Source organism: Schistocerca gregaria, unplaced genomic scaffold (assembly GCF_023897955.1).
Source record: "Schistocerca gregaria isolate iqSchGreg1 unplaced genomic scaffold, iqSchGreg1.2 ptg000449l, whole genome shotgun sequence".
In the NCBI taxonomy this organism is placed as follows: domain Eukaryota; kingdom Metazoa; phylum Arthropoda; class Insecta; order Orthoptera; family Acrididae; genus Schistocerca; species Schistocerca gregaria.
In genome coordinates, this window is record NW_026061870.1 from 1 (window position 1) to 16,036 (window position 16,036).

At 42.1% G+C, this 16,036-nt stretch overlaps 1 protein-coding gene across 1 annotated transcript in view; it reads right to left on the minus strand.

The window, feature by feature from the left end:
* Positions 1–2,982: 2,982 nt before the first annotated feature.
* Positions 2,983–16,036, minus strand: part of LOC126312747 (X-ray repair cross-complementing protein 5-like) — a gene marked incomplete at its 3' end in the record, with an annotated part of 30,229 nt that continues 17,175 nt past the window's right edge. The window contains exons 2-3 of the mRNA XM_049992244.1: positions 4,584–4,700; positions 2,983–3,203 (exon numbers count right to left, since the gene is read on the minus strand). Of these exons, the coding sequence (XP_049848201.1) occupies positions 2,983–3,203; positions 4,584–4,700 (338 nt within the window). The remainder of the gene's footprint in view (positions 3,204–4,583; positions 4,701–16,036) is intronic.

Here is a 16,036-nt window from a genome sequence, read left to right on the forward strand (position 1 = left end):
AGACTAGAGCTGGGGAATAAATTTATTGTCAAAGAACTTGACCTAAAGAAAGGACTGGTTGACTGGACACATTTTGAGGCATCAATGAATTCAATGTAGTACTGGAGGGAAGTGTGGTGAGTAAAAACTGTAGAAAGAGACCAAGAGATGAATACCGTATGATGCTTTAATAGGATATAGGTTGCAGTAGTTAAACAGAGATGAAGAGCCTTACACAAAATAGAGTAGCATGGGAGGTACCTCAAACCAGTCTTTGCACTGAAGATGCAACATTGTTGTGTATCATCTACAACTAACACTACCAGAAAAACAAACCTGAGGCAAAACGAAATAGGACTCAAAGCTAACTTGAGGATGAAGTGTAAACTGAAGCTATTGTTGTCAACAGCAAGCACCTTGAGTGAATGGAACAGGTTTATTTCAAAACAAGATACAAAGAGCATACCATCAATGTTTGCACTGTTCCGCAGGTATCTTCAGTGCAACACAGATATGGAGATATATATGGGGGTTACAAATCAAACACAATGGATTTACCCTGTAATAAGCCACTGGAGGCAGTGTGTCCCTCATAGCAAATACTAAAAAAAAATTCACGAACAACCTCTAAAATCGGGGAGTTTGGGCTCAACTTGTATAATAAATACACACATCAAAAAAAGTTTTGCATCACCTTGGTTCCGAGAGTTCTGGAACCTGAGCAGAAAATTGGAGTAGGTATCAACATAAACATCATTTCTGCCCTTTCTATTCCTCATGAAAACCACACATTGCATGTTGTACCACCATACAGCAAGACTCTCAGAGGTGGTGGTCCCCATTGCCATACACACCCTCCAATACCCTGTAGCACGTCCTCTTGCATGAGGCAGGCCTGTATTTGTTATGGCATACCATCCACAAGTTCATCAAGGCACTGTCGGTCCAGACTGGCCCACTCCTCAACGGAGATTCGCGTAGATCCCTCAGAATGGCAGCGGGTCACGTCATCCATAAACAGTCCTTTTCAATCTATCCCAGGCAAGTTTGATAGGGTTCATGGCTGGAGAAGAAGTCATTCACAAGACGTGCATGATGGGGGCGCGAACTGCCGTCCATGAAAATGAATGCCTCACCAATATGCTGCCAATATGGTTGCACTATCAGGCAGAGGATGGCAGTCGCCTATCATACAGTCATTACGGCACCTTCTGTGGCCACCAATGGCGTATGACAGCCCCACATAATGCCACCCCAAAACAGCAGGGAACCTCCACCTTGCTGCACTGTCCGTCTAAGGTGTTCAGCCTGACCGGGTTACCTCCAAACACACTTCCAACAATTGTATAGTTGAAGGCATTTATGACACTCATCGGTGGTGAGGACATGATGCCAATCCTGAGCGGTCCATTCGGCATGTTGCTGGGCTGTGCTGCACGGTGTCGTGGCTGCAAAGATGGATCTGCCATGAATGTCTGGAGTGAAGTTGGGCATCGTGTAGCCTATTGTGCACAGTTTGATTCGTAACACGGTGTCCTGTGGCTGCACGAAAAGCATTATTCATCATGGTGGCCTTGCTGTCAGGGTTCCTCCGAGGCGTTACCTGTACGCATCGGTCATCCACTGCAACAGCAGCCTTCGGACAGCCTGAGTGAGGCATGTCATCGACAGTTCCTGTCTCTCTGTATCTCTTCCATGTCTGAACAACATCGCTTTGGTTCACTCCGAGATGCCTGGACACTTCCCTTGTTGAAAGCCCTTCCTGGCACAAGGTAACAATCCGGATGCAATCGTACTGCGGTATTGCCCATCTAGGCATGGTTGAACTACAGACAATGGAGCCGTGTACCACGTTCTTGGTGGAATGGCTGGAACTGATTGGCTGTTGGACCCCCTCTGTCTAATAGGCGCTGCTCATGCATGGTTGCTTGCATCTTTGGATGGGTTTAGTGACATCTCTGAACAGTCAAAGGTACTGTGTCTGCAATACAATATCCACAGTCTGTCTACCTTCAGGGGTTCTGGGAACTGGGGCGATGCAAAACTTTTTTTGAAGTGTGCAATTTCCTTGTTGACTTCAATCACTGTTTGGCTCTATAAAACACAGAAACTCTGTTCTCCCTATGGCACTGTGAATAATTTCAATACCAAAAAGTGAGATGAATGTTTAATTTCCACTTTGGCTTCGCATTCAATATCAGTCCCACCCGAGAGTGCAACATTACATCTTTGGTTATTTTAATTATATGTTCATTAGATTGTGGTTATAAGTTATATTTTGGTGTCTAATGTTTCATCTCCAAATGCTGGAAACAAAACATGGAGGAAGAGGAGTATGTAAGACATTGGTGGACCATGTTGAAAGAATCTGGGAATCTTAATACTTTGGAGAAGAGCGCAATCATTTGAAAATAACTTTCCGACTTTGTGGCTAGTCTGACAGATATATATAAGGCACTATACTCTCAAATATTTGCATCTTTCACTGAAAAAACAAGCAACTACAGGAAAAGTTTTCTTGCCATTTGTAAAAACAGTCGCCGATCACGGCTTCCGAGTGCTATGAAGAGAAGAAGGTATTGACACAGTGCTTAAACCAAACTGAAGACCACAACAACAGCCTTACTTGTAAATTGCTATGCAGTGGTTTCAGTGAAGTTGAAAATGTTGTGGCTGCTTTCATGGTGACCCAGTCATATTGTGGGGTAGGGAATGCCAGTGACAGGGCTGGAATTATAGGTGACAGCTGGATTTTTGCCAAAGCCTAGTATCAATACCTCCTTAATTATTGAGCTGAACAGAAAACTGTAAAAAACATTGATATAGTAAAATCACACCAAATTTTCCTCATTCTGCAGGTATTGTGCCTTCTGTTTCTTTTTCATTACAAAAACATATTAATTCAAGTTTATAAGGTCACAACTATGTCACTGTGATTTGTGTAACACACATTCTGCAACATGTTCCAAGAATGTAACGAAACAGACAGCTTTAGATACTTACTCTAGTTCATCTTTCAAGACTTGCATGCCAACAGCAACACCATGTATCCAGTCTGTTTTTATTTCACTTTCATGTAAAGATTTCTCCACAAAGGATATCATCTGCCATGTAGGCAGTGCAAGAGGAAATACCACACTCACATTTGCATAATCAAGTGGATTCTGCGTCTTGTCAGAACCAAGTACAATCAACCCAATTTCATCTTTTCCATTGGTAAATATCTGGAAACATATTAACTGTTAAAAATATGTTTTGTTTATAACAAGGTGTATACCAATAAAAACACCAACCACAGATACTCTTCATAAAATTATTTAATTGGATAAATAAAAAATCTACTCACCAAGCTGTGGCAGAACACACATAAAAGACTATTGTGATTGGCAAGCCTTTGGAGCCAGTGACTCCTTCTTCAGGCTGAACGGTTGAAGGGGAAGGAAGAAGGGTGAAGGAAAAGGACTGGAGAGGTCTAAGAAAAGGGGTAGATTTTCAGAAAGTCACCCAGAACTGCAGGTTGGGGAGACTTACTGTACGATATGAGAAGGAAAGACTGATTGTTGCGGACTGCTTCGGACGAGATTCGAAAACCTGAGAGCTTAAAGGTGGAAGACAGGGTAATATGCAAGACAGAGATTACTACTAAAACATTGTGCGCAAGCTAATAAGAGTGACAAGCTAAGTGCATTGTTCGTAACAGATGTGGCAGGGGGAGATGAAAAATAGAAATGGCACGTCATATACCAGCCATTATGTAAGCTCTGTTCAGCCTTCTACATCGGCATGACTACCACCAAATTATCAGTTAGGATGAATGGGCATAGGCATAGGCATAGGGTATATGCTGGCAACCGCAATATCCGGTTGCAGAGCATGCTCTACAACATGACATTTGTGGCCTCGGTGCCTGTTTCACGAGACGCGCCATCTGGATTCTTCCTCCAGTCACCAGTTTCTCAGAACTCCGCAAGTGGGAACTAGCACTACAACATGTAATTGATTCTCGCCACCCACCTCACATTAATTTACATTAATTTCTTCTGTCTCAGCTTTTCTTCACTGTAATTACTCTTTGCTTCACTCCATTTTAGATTTCTACATCTTTCAATGTCCTTCCCGTCCATTTTTCACCGTCCCCTCCCACGGCTGTTACGTACAATTCACTTAGCTTCTAACTCTTATTAACTCATGCACAGCTGTAGTAGTAATCTCAGTCTTGCTTATTACCCTGTCTTCCACCTTTAAGCTGTCAGGTTTTCAAATCTCGTCCGATGCAGTCTCCACCGATTAGTCTTTCCTTCTCATCCTGTATGGTAAGTCTCCCCTGACCCGCGGATCTGGGTGATTTTCCCAAAATCTACCCCTTTTCCTGGACCTCCCTAGGCCTTTTCCTTTACTCTTCTTCCTTCCCCTTCAACGCTTCTGCCTGAAGAAGCAGCCACTGGCTCCGAAAGCTTGCCAATCACAACAGTCTTTTATGTGCGTGTTCTGCTCACGCTCGGTGAGTAGATTTTTTTATCTGTTCAGTTAAATAATTTTATCAATAATTTATTGTTTTGTTGTTATAGTTACTCTTTATAACCTACTTAAAATACATCACGTACCCTCCTCTCCACAATTCTTTGAACACATAGTTTTGCCTTCTGTAAAAAATCACTGCGTTTCTGTATAACATGCTTGGAGTCAAAGTGTCCAACATCTATTACAATTATAACTGCATCCTATGAAACAGAAGAAAGAAAGTCATTGTATTTATTGGCAGTATTACCCAATCAAATATTTTGAAAGAGTTCCAGTGGTATAAATTTACAATATCTTACAAATAAATATATACTTTTATTCTTTAAATCAATTCTTAGCAATAACATAATAGTATAAATTGCAGAATCAATATAGCCAATTTTAATGTAATGACTGCAATACAAATACAAACTAACAGCGGTAAGTTATAACAAATGAGAGAATGAGAGAGAGAGAGAGAGACATTTAGACAATGTTTCATTACAGTGTGAAACTTATTAGAATTAAAATGAAGCAACAGTGAATTATTACATTCCAAAAATAATAATTATTGTGTTCTTTCACCCCTAAATAATACATTAATTAGGTAATATATACTTTTAATTTCTGAAATTTTTACAACAGCTCTGAACTTCACTGCCTCAATGAATTTATTACATGTGTCAATGAATGAGAGTTGATAACACTGCTTTAGTCATTCAATTGTTCATCATGTAATCTTCTCAATGTTCTTAATAACTTGTTATGTAAAGTTCTATCATCAAAAAGGTAATCTACGTAAGTTTTAAAAGTCATGCATCTTTAAACAACAATTAGAAAATGGGTATATCAGTATTTTGTATACATTCTAGCACTGCTAGATTTAGTTTTAAATTTTAAAGTATATGAGCAGATTGAGCGACTTTTCATCCAGAAAATTTGCTGTTGGCAAGACCTCAATACAAAGAAAAATGGTCTTTCCGGAATCAAATGATAAAAAATTCATAAATATCAGCATTGTAAGTGATATAAACAGGTATTAAACAACGAGCATAAATATCGTTCTGCTTGACGAGAAAAAAAAGTAGGTAGATGAAAGAGTAAATTGGGTGCACGGATTGAACACAAACTCACCCAAACTGTAAAAAAAAAAAAAAAGAGGGTCACTGCTCAAGAATTGAGAACTGCCCCCCCCCCCTTTCTTTTACAGACTTGCTTGCACTTTTCAGATGAGATCATGTTCCCCATATGTGAAGAAAATAGCCAATATGTAAAGAGAATTACAGATAAAGAGTTTTCTAGAATGAGATTTTCACTCTGCAGCATAGAGTGCACTGATATGAAACTTCCTGGCAGATTAAACCTGTGTGCCAGACCGAGACTCGAACTTGGTGATCGTAACCCCAGACCTGTGTTGCCATTATGGGGGGTAGATCTCATATCTGGAAAGAGGAGATGACAGTTAGGGTACTATGGGCGAGCAGCTGCCATCAATTTTTGATGGTGCAGAACACTCAATAGTGGAACTGCTGCCTAGTCCAAAGGCACCTGTTACCAATCTTACCCCACAATAGTGTATCGAATCCATACATAATGTCGAATCTGATAAAAAGTCATATGAGAGATTCCTGTAATCTAGGTGGGACTGCACTAATGCTGCATACAGCCATATCAAAGTAGAGTGGGCCACACCGCGGTCGGTGTCGCTGAGGCATAGAAGAGCGTTCAGGTGCGACCAACATGTCTGCTTTAGTTGACAAAGATGGGGAAGCAATGTCAACTGGGCATCAACGACCGGTTACAAAATACCCAATGACAGAAATGCATAATGTAGGTCATTGCAGCCAAAAAATGGATGCTATGAGTGAAAGCCCAGGATTGTGCTTGGTGTATTGCTCCCTGCATTCTGCCACCAGCAATATCCGTCGCGGACGAACAAAAATAAATGCAAAAGTCATCAGTGTACAAAGATGGGGACACCACAGGCCCTGCAGCTGCCGCCATATCATTGATAGCCACAAAAAGGAGGTGACACTCAAAACAGAACCTTGTGCAACCCCCTTCTCCTGCGGGGGGCAGGGGGGGGGGGGGGGGCGGCCTGTGGGAGGCACCAACCTGTACCCAAAAAGTGCGACATGGAAGAAAGTTCTGGATAAAAATCAGGAGTGGGCCATGGAGGCCCCACTCCTTTAAGGTGGCAAAGATAATATGGCACCATGTGGTATCATAAGATATATAAGCAGACCAATGAAATCTGCAACAAGGAATTGATGCTGACCAAAAGCTGTTCAGATAGCAGACTTCAAGTGGACTAAAGTATCTACAGTAGAGTGGCCTTGGCTAAAAGCACCCTGGATCTAAGCCAAAAGATCCGGGGATTCAAGGACACAATACAGCCTTCGACCAACTATATGTTCAAGTAACTTACAGGACATATGGTAAACAATCTGGAAAACAGCTGTCCATTTGAAGAGGCAATTTATCTAATTTCAAAATTGGAATAATGACATTTTCTCACTACTTGGAAGAGAATTCTGCCTTGCACCAGTATTGGTTAAAGAAAGGCCAAGTACACTGACAGAAAAATTTGCAACACCAAAAAATAATTAATGTAGAGTAATTAAATTTCAGGAATACATTTGTTGAGGCAACATATGTAAAGTGATTAAAGTTGGAAGATCAGAGATCAATGTGAATGTGAGATAAGCCACTGCAAATGTAAATGTTGGTACGCTGTTGTACAGGTGTCATGTGTCAGTTTGTGGGATGGACTTCCATGACTGTTGCACTTGGTCGGTCAATATAAAGACAGTTAATGATGTTTGTGGATGGGTTGGAGCTGTCATCAGATGATGTCCAATGTGTGCTAGACTAGAGGTAGAGCAAGTCAAGGCAACAAGTTGACACACTATAGCATGTAGGCTTTCAACAGCAGTACGTGAGGAAGTGTTATCCTGTAGGAAAACACCTCCTGGAATGCTGTTTGTGAATGGCAGCACAACAGATCAAATAACTGACATACAAATTTGCAGTCAGCGTTTGTGGAATTCAACAGACAGTTCTGTCAGTGGAAAAGCGAACGCCATTGTCGATGCTCCAGGAGTAAAGACAATCAAGACATCACTGAAGATGCCGCTCAGTGAGACAGGTCCGTAGAGAACTGCAATAGATGGCAAAATCGTGAACAAAAAGGGAGCCAGTGATGCCCAGTGGAAGAAAGGCCATTATAGGGTTTATGGAGACAGCAAAGTGGACGACACTCTGGATGGAACCCTGAGACACACCATTTTCCTGGATAAAGGTGTCCGACAAGGCAGACCCCACATGCATCTCGAAAACTTGGTCTTTTAAAAATGTCTGAAATAAACAGGGTAGGTGGCCATGGAAGCTCCACGTGTGAAGAGTACGAAGGGTACCAGCTCTCTAGCAGGTGTTGTAGGCTTTCTCCAAACCGAAAAACATGGTGACAGTCCGGGATTTCCGCAGAAAACCATTTATGACATGGGTGGGCAAAATAATGAGATGGTCAACTGCAGAACGCAGTGTTGAAAGCCACACTGTACATTCATCAAAATCTGTGAGACTCGAGCCACCATATCAGCCGGGCATGAATCATATGACCCATCACCTTGCGAACGCACTGGTAAGAGAGATGAAGTGGTAGCTAGAAGGAAGTGTGTGTGTGTGTGTGTGTGTGTGTGTGTGTGTGTGTGTGTGTGTGTGTGTGTGTCAGAGAGAGAGAGAGAGGGAGTGGGAGGGAGAGGGAGAGGGAGAGGGAGAGGGAGAGGGAGAGGGAGAGAGAGAGAGAGAGAGAGAGAGAGAGAGAGAGGGAGAGGGGGAGGGGGAGGGGGGAGAGAGAGAGAGAGAGAGAGAGAGAGAGAGAGAGAGAGAGAGAGAGAGAGAGAGAGAGAGAGAGAGAGAGAGAGCTAATTTCGGCAAGAGCTGGATTTCCATCAATAAACTGAGTTGAAATCATTGTTGCCTAGAGTCTGCTGTTGTGATCTTCATCCAACTACTGGTTTGGTGCATCTCACTAGCCTATTGCAGTCTTTGTACACCTCTTCATCTCTGCATAGTATTGCAACCTAAATCCACTTAGAATGGTGAACCAACATTCTGAGAATAACCTTTTAACAACACAGTTTGACTTCTGTAAAGGCTTCTCTACTGAGAATCCAACATAATATCTCACAAATTCAATTCCAGTAGAACTAAATAGTGGAAATTATCCCCTCTGTCATCTTCCCAAGCCTTTGACTGTTTAGATTAAAAAATTCTGTGAGGGGAAGCTAAAATAGTATAGCATTAAAAGTCTTCCCCTTGCATGGATTGAATTGTACTTTAACTACAGAAAATGGACAGTCACATTAACAAATGATAAGACAGGAATAAGATTAAATTCAAAAAGGGAGAACATTAAATATGGTGTGGCACACAGTATTTGCTGCCAAGTCCACAAAAATGATTTACTTGGGGCACTGGAGGACTTTGGAAAAACTGTAATGTTTTGCAGTGTCACAAACTTATTGATGCAAGATCTAAACTCATCCATACTAGAAACATCCAGGAGAATAACAGAACAGGCTTGTGCTGATCCACAGGTACCAGCTTAATGCCTAAAAACTTGTATTGTGCAGTTCTAAAGAAATAAAAGGGACTTACAGATACGTATATCAAAAGTAGGGATAAATGGGCAATGAGGCTCCCGTGTTCTAAGTTCCTGGGTATGCAGATACCACTCACGTGTGAGACCAGCATGTGAGTCAGTTAACCGAGAAGCTCAGTTCTGCCAGTTTTGTGCTTAGAAATCTCTTACTGTATCAAACTGGACACAGGATTGTTAACACACTTTCACTCAGTTTACTCATATGGCATAATCTTCTGAGGTACTTCAGCTAAGTGGAAAAAAGTATTTATTCTACATCTTGAAAAAGCTTCTTCAGGGACCCATGGATTCTCGTACTTACATGCCTATAGAAGTTATATTCCCTAATGGTATTTGTGATTAATACCAAGAGTTAGCTTAAGATGAACTCAGCAATTTGGAACTGCAATACTAGAAGCAAAAATAATTTCCATATATAAAAACCTAAAATCAGGGTTGCCACAAGTTTCTCCACGTGAATTTCCCTGATATTCCTCTGGTTTCACAGACACGTTTTAGCATTTTTCTCTGACAAATTTTGATGTCTCAAGGCGAGGTAAAGGCATAAGTCGACAAAAGAATGTAAGGGCTTTGTATTTCTCCCCCATTTTGTTTTAGGACACAAAAGCAACTAGGGCCATATGTGTCCATGCCAAAACTGTGAAACACAAAGACGAAGAGAGGAGTTAAAAATGATTACATGTCAACGTTCAATGACAGAAGAAAGGACAGCTACAAACAGGGACGTCGAGAAAGATCTATGAAGTACGCAATAGGGAAATGGAGGCCCAGAACTAAAAATTAAATGGCCTTCACCATATTGCTACGACAGATAAAAATTAAAACATGGTCGACAGCCCCTGCATTGTTCGCTAACACGGCCAATAACTCAGATGGCAAACCCAAACGGGAATGTAAAAAAAGGGGCATCCCCTCAGGAAATGGCAGACAGTTAAAAGTTGGGTGCAATGTGCACAAAGGAGTGGGGGAGCACCACTTAACAAATGGTGATGGCTAAAAAGGCAGTGCCCAATATGCAACCTAGTTAAAATGACCTACTCGCTGCAGGAGGACAGAGAGGAGGTCGTCCAAGCCGCTGGGAGAGGCTTAATAGCCCAGAGCTTATTCCTATGAATGGAGGACCAGTGGCGATGCCAAAGTGACACCACCTCCTGACAGAAAGCAACAAGAGATCATCAGAGGGAATGCAAGAATTATTGGGCTGAAGTACGAGGAATGCAGCTTTGGCAGCAGCGTCAGCAGCCTCTGTCACTTTCGGACTGATATGACCTGGAACCCACATAAACATCACAGTGGCTCCTTAAAAAGTGAGCAAATGGAAGCTTTCCTGGAACCAGTGCACTAAGGGATGGACAGTCTACAGTGCATAGAGGCATTAAAGGGTGCCGAGAGAGTCTGAGCAGTGACACAGTTGAAAAGAGTGTGTCACCAGATGGACTCCATAATCTGATACAGGGCAAAGAGCTCTGCTGTAAATACTGAGCAATGTGCCGGAAGTCGATACCAAAAAATGTTGGCTGACGTTGAAGGCACACCCGACACCACGGTCAGTCCATGAGCTATCAGTGTACACAAAGATACTATTGTGAAATTCCATGCATAAGTTGTGAAACTGAAGGCAATAGAGCGGGCCTGGTGCAGTGTCTTTAGAAAGTGAATGAAGGTCTAGGTGAACATGGGCTGCCGCACAAAGCCAAGATGGTGAAGGGTTCACACCCACCGGAAAAGCTGCAGGGAGCATTAAGTGGGAGAACCAAGATAGTTTCCTATCAAGCAGGAGCCTCAGGAATTTTGTAGTTTCAATGAATGGAAAAGCAACAGGCCCAAGGTGTAAAGATGGTGGGAGAAACCAGTTGCATTGCCAGAAATTCATATAAATGTTTTTGTCAGTACAAAAACTAAAGCCACTGTCAATGCTCCATGAGTAAAGACGATCGAGACAACACTGAAGACACCACTCAATAACACAGGTCCATGAAGAGTGGCAATAGATAGCAAAATCGTCAACAAAAAGAGAGCCGGAGATGCCTGGCAGGAGACAGGCCATTGTAATGGCGATAGGAAAGATGATGACGCTCAGGTCAGAACCCTGAGGCACACAATTTTCCTGGATAAAGGTGTCCAACAAGGCAGACCCCATACGTACCTTGAAAACTTGTCTTTTAAAAATTTCTCAAGAAGATGGGGCAGATGGCCCCATGTGTAGAGAGTACAAACAATACTAGTCCTCCAACAAATGTCGTAGGCTTTCTCCAAACTGAAAAACACAGCCAGTCTGGGATTTCCACAGAAAACCATTAATGACATAGGTAGACAAAGTGGGTGATAGCCAGAAGGAAGGTGTTTGTCCTTACCGGGCTTAGGTATGGGTATGACAGTGGCTTCACAACAGTGGCTGGAAAACAGAGCCGTCGGAGGCTGGTTCACACGACGGAAGAGGGGGTGAAACTGTTAAAAGAACTAGTGAATGAAGTTCAGTTACCTTTTTGGTTATCCTGAAGAATGCGAATTGCGTCGCAGCATGCCTCAGTCCACCCAAGGACTGCGACACTGCATGGTATAAAGAGGAAGTGTGAGGAATGGAAGGTTCTGCGATGGTAAGGATAATGTTTGTAAAAAATTCCACCTGGTCATCACAACTGCGGAAATCGTGTTTGTTTAAGGTTGCCAGGGAGGAGTAAAGTCTCCAGTCACCCTTAGTGAGTTGCTATTTCGATGTGCACGGAGGTGGGGTAGGAGTCAGCAAATGGATAGCACACAGGAAATGGTCGCTCGAGTAGGTGTCAGAAAGAACAGATCGCTCAAGACGATGTGTAGGATGGGCAGTGCAGAAGGAAAGGTGTGTGATGGGTCTGAAAGCAACATGGGTACTTCTGTGTTAAAGAAGAAAAGGTTAAGTTGATTAAGAATGGCAGCGAAGAGGGCACCTCTCAGATAGGTTCTGGAAGAGCCCAAATGGGATGGTGCGCATTAGTCACCAAGCAGCAGAAATTGGTGAGGAAGCTGTCCAATAAGCTGGAAGAAGTCTACCCTAACAACATCAAATAACAGAGGGATGTAAATGGTACATAGGGAAAAGGTCAAGCGAGGAAGGAGAAGGCAAACTGCAACAGCTTGAAGATAGGTAGTCACGGAGATGGGTTGACTATGAATGTCATCCCATATGAGCAGAATGACTCCCCCATGAGATGGAATGCCAACCTCGAGAGGAAGGTCAAAACGGACCAGGAATAAATGCAAAAGCTCAAAGCAGTCGTGAGGATGCAATTTTGTTCCCTGAAGGCAGAGTACAAGTGGGAGCTGTGATTCTAAAAGCAGTCATAAATCCTCTTTGTTGGATCAAAGGCTGCAAAAGTTCCAATTGACGACAGTCACGATGAGGAAAATACGAAGGGGTGTCACCTCAGCAGCTGCCGAGTGCCAGTCTGGGAAAACTCGCTGCTACAGGGTGTAGAGGCAAGAGGATCCTGCTCCACGAGGTCCACAGAGGTGTCGGCTTTCTTCTGCTGTCGACCTGAGGAATCCAGGTTAGAAGAAAGATTGGTGGTGCACACTGGCGACACGGAGGCCGGCCGGGAGAAGTTATCACATGGCGACACCGTCAAAGAGGACCTTTGGGTCAGCGAAAGAGAAGACCGTTTGCCTTTGTTGGACTTCTTCGAGTCTTTCCAATTGGCAGAGGGAGACTCATGTGTTGGTTGGCTGGAGGGAGGTAGCAAGTCTTCAAGGGAGTCTTCCTTCTGTCCTTTCCGGCCTGCCGGTTATGTAGCTGGTGACTTGCACAAATAGTCTGAGAATCAACACTAACGAGGATAGTAGCAATTCATGGTAAAGATGAATGCTGAGCCACATCCAGGCGTGTAAAAAAGACAACCACATTCTCACAACTAAACTTCCGCCATAGCCTTTGTCAGAAAACAAGAGCACACAGGTATTCAGACAGGCACCCAGTCACAACTCATACGTGATCACCACCTCTAGCTGAACAATCTCTGAGAATTAGATTCAAACAACCACTCCTCCTGCCTCTCATCGGTAGCTGCCAGGCTAGTGGCAAGAAGTGGTGGCAGCAAGTCGAGGGGAGTGGTATAAAGGGCAGAAGCAGTAAGAATAAGGGAGTAGGGAAGCGACGCACATTCTCAGCTGCGCCCAGCCAGTGATGACACATGACGTCTCAGTAAACAAACCATTTCATCTACTGAGACAAAAACAAGATTTTTCCAGTGCTGTTTTCAAATTTCCCTGATACATTTGAAATTCCCTGATTTCCAGAGCATGTGGCAACCCTGGAAATGCACATTATTGATGTGCCATAATAATATTTATTTTACATTAATGATTAATAAAACCATCTAAGCTGTATTATTACATATTTATTGTGTTATGACCAGATTTGTTCACTGAACATATTCATGTGGCCTAGATGTGTAAACTCATGACACAAATGGGCAATTTGAGGATGTTCAATCAGTGAAACCAACTGCAACACAATAAATATGTAATAACACATATAATCATTAACACTGGTAGCAGCTGTGGTGCTCAGCATGACCAAAGTTATTTATTTTACAGTTCGTTATGAATCAGATTTTGGTTTTTTAGGACACAGAATGCCAAAAGCTGGTTTATAACAAGACTATAAAACAAATACTATTGTAAAAAATCAATGATGCGAATTTAATCATTAACATATCTATGTTCCCTCAAGTACCGAGGGCATATTTCCATATAGAATGGGCACCTCTCGCTATGGTTCAGATTACAGTTTTATATTCTGCTGCAAAAGTGTAACAGTATGACAAGGGACAGACAAGCAAACAAAAATCCCCAAATCCTTAAAAATGAAGTAAAAAAATACCCCATCAGACAAGGTGTCCATAATTTATAACAATACCTGGGCTCTGGAAGGTAAATTCTGCATACTAATAGTATTTGTATTATATAGATCCTGACTTTACCCATGCATAGAGAACTGACAGTAGTCTGTGTCACATTACATGAATGTTTTGTTTGAAGTATTATATAAAAATAGCAGCTAAATAGTATAGGACGAGCAGTAGATATTTTCAAAATAGCTGTTTTTCCCTTGAAATAACAAATCTACAAGTAATTTCATAATTATCAATTTGAGCAGAGAAGCACTAGGCATAATTTGTTGTTAGCATATTTTACAGACATAGGCAGCAGGGGATTACTAAAAGTTCTTGTTCTCTTATTTGCTTTAACCCATGGCATCTTCAAGACGGTGACACTCCTATTTCAAGCGTTTTCAATATGGAGACCACGACATCTATCACTACACCCATGAACAAACATAAACAGGCCCTAAAAAGTGGAATATTTAACACCAGGAATAAAGTGAAACTAATGGGGGAACCGCTCGAAGTAGGGGTTTTGGGCTGTGTCAATCAACACACATAACAATAAGGATCATGACACCATTCCAAAATAAATATCAACCCAAAAATTATGCACACAAAATCCTCAACAATCATCCCACCCCAAAACTGCGAAAAACAACTAATAGTATCATACATTTTGCCTAAACTAAACAGCTCCAATGAAGACAGTGATACTAGAAACACACACACACACACACACACACACACACACACACACTGAAACTTTCACTTGGTCTATATGGCTCAAACATAGCCAGAGATACCACGAAAACACACACAAATCTAAAACCTGGTACTGCAGATTTCACTTGATCTATATAGCGCAACCAAGATGCACAATACTACCAACTGCCACAAATCAACAACACCAGACCACACTCCATAAAATCACCGATATAAGCAAATAAATAACCTCAAAAAATAATACCAAATTAATCAAACATAAATTATCTCAATGAACTGTAAACAAATCCACTACACTCTTACAAAAAGGAAAAAGGTCTAACCAACCACAGCTCCCCCCCTCCACTCTCCCTCCCTCCCTCCCTCTCTCTCTCTCTCTCTCTCTCTCTCTCTCTCTCTCTCTCTCTCTCACACACACACACACACACACCTAAGCATCACTTACCGAACAACTGATGCCCATCCCATACATACATACTACACACATCAAAAAAAGTTTTGCATCACCTTGGTTATGAGTGTTCCTGAACCTGTGCATAAAATTGCAATAGAGATCAACACCGTTTCCGCCCTTTCTATTGATCATGAAAACCACACAGTGCATGTTGTACCACCATACAACGAGAACCTCAGAGGTGTTGTCCAGACTGCTGTACACACGGGTACCTCTGATACCCAGTAGCACGTCCTCTTGCATTGATGCATGCCTGTGTTCTTCGTGGCATACTATCCACAAGTTCATCAAGGCACTGTCAGTCCAGATTGTCCCACTCTTCAACAGCGATGCAGCATAGATCCCTCAGAGTTGTTGGCAGGTTACATTGCCCATAAACAGCCCTTTTCAATATATCCCAGGCATGTTCAATAGGGTTCATTTCTGGAGAACATGCTGGCCACTCTAGTCGAGTGATGTCATTATCCTGAAGGAAGTCAGTCACAAGATGTGCACAATGGGGATACGAAATGTCATCCATGAAGACGAATGCCTTGCCAATATGTTGCCGATATGACTGCACTATTGGTCGGAGGATGGCATTCATAAAACTTTGAACACAGCTGCTAAGGTTCAGTGACCATGTCAGAATTATATTAAAACAAATAAGCCCTCGGTCATAAATATTAAGTCAAAATTGACCAGGTTTCGATGTGACTTGTAAGTACTGCATCTTTTCCAGTCAGTAAAAACTTTAATAAAATTAATGTATTATATACCTAATATGTTTTAGAACAGTTAGCCTAATTCTGAAGACAACGCTCATAGTAGCATTATTCATCATGGTGGCATTGCTGTCAGGGTTCCTCATTG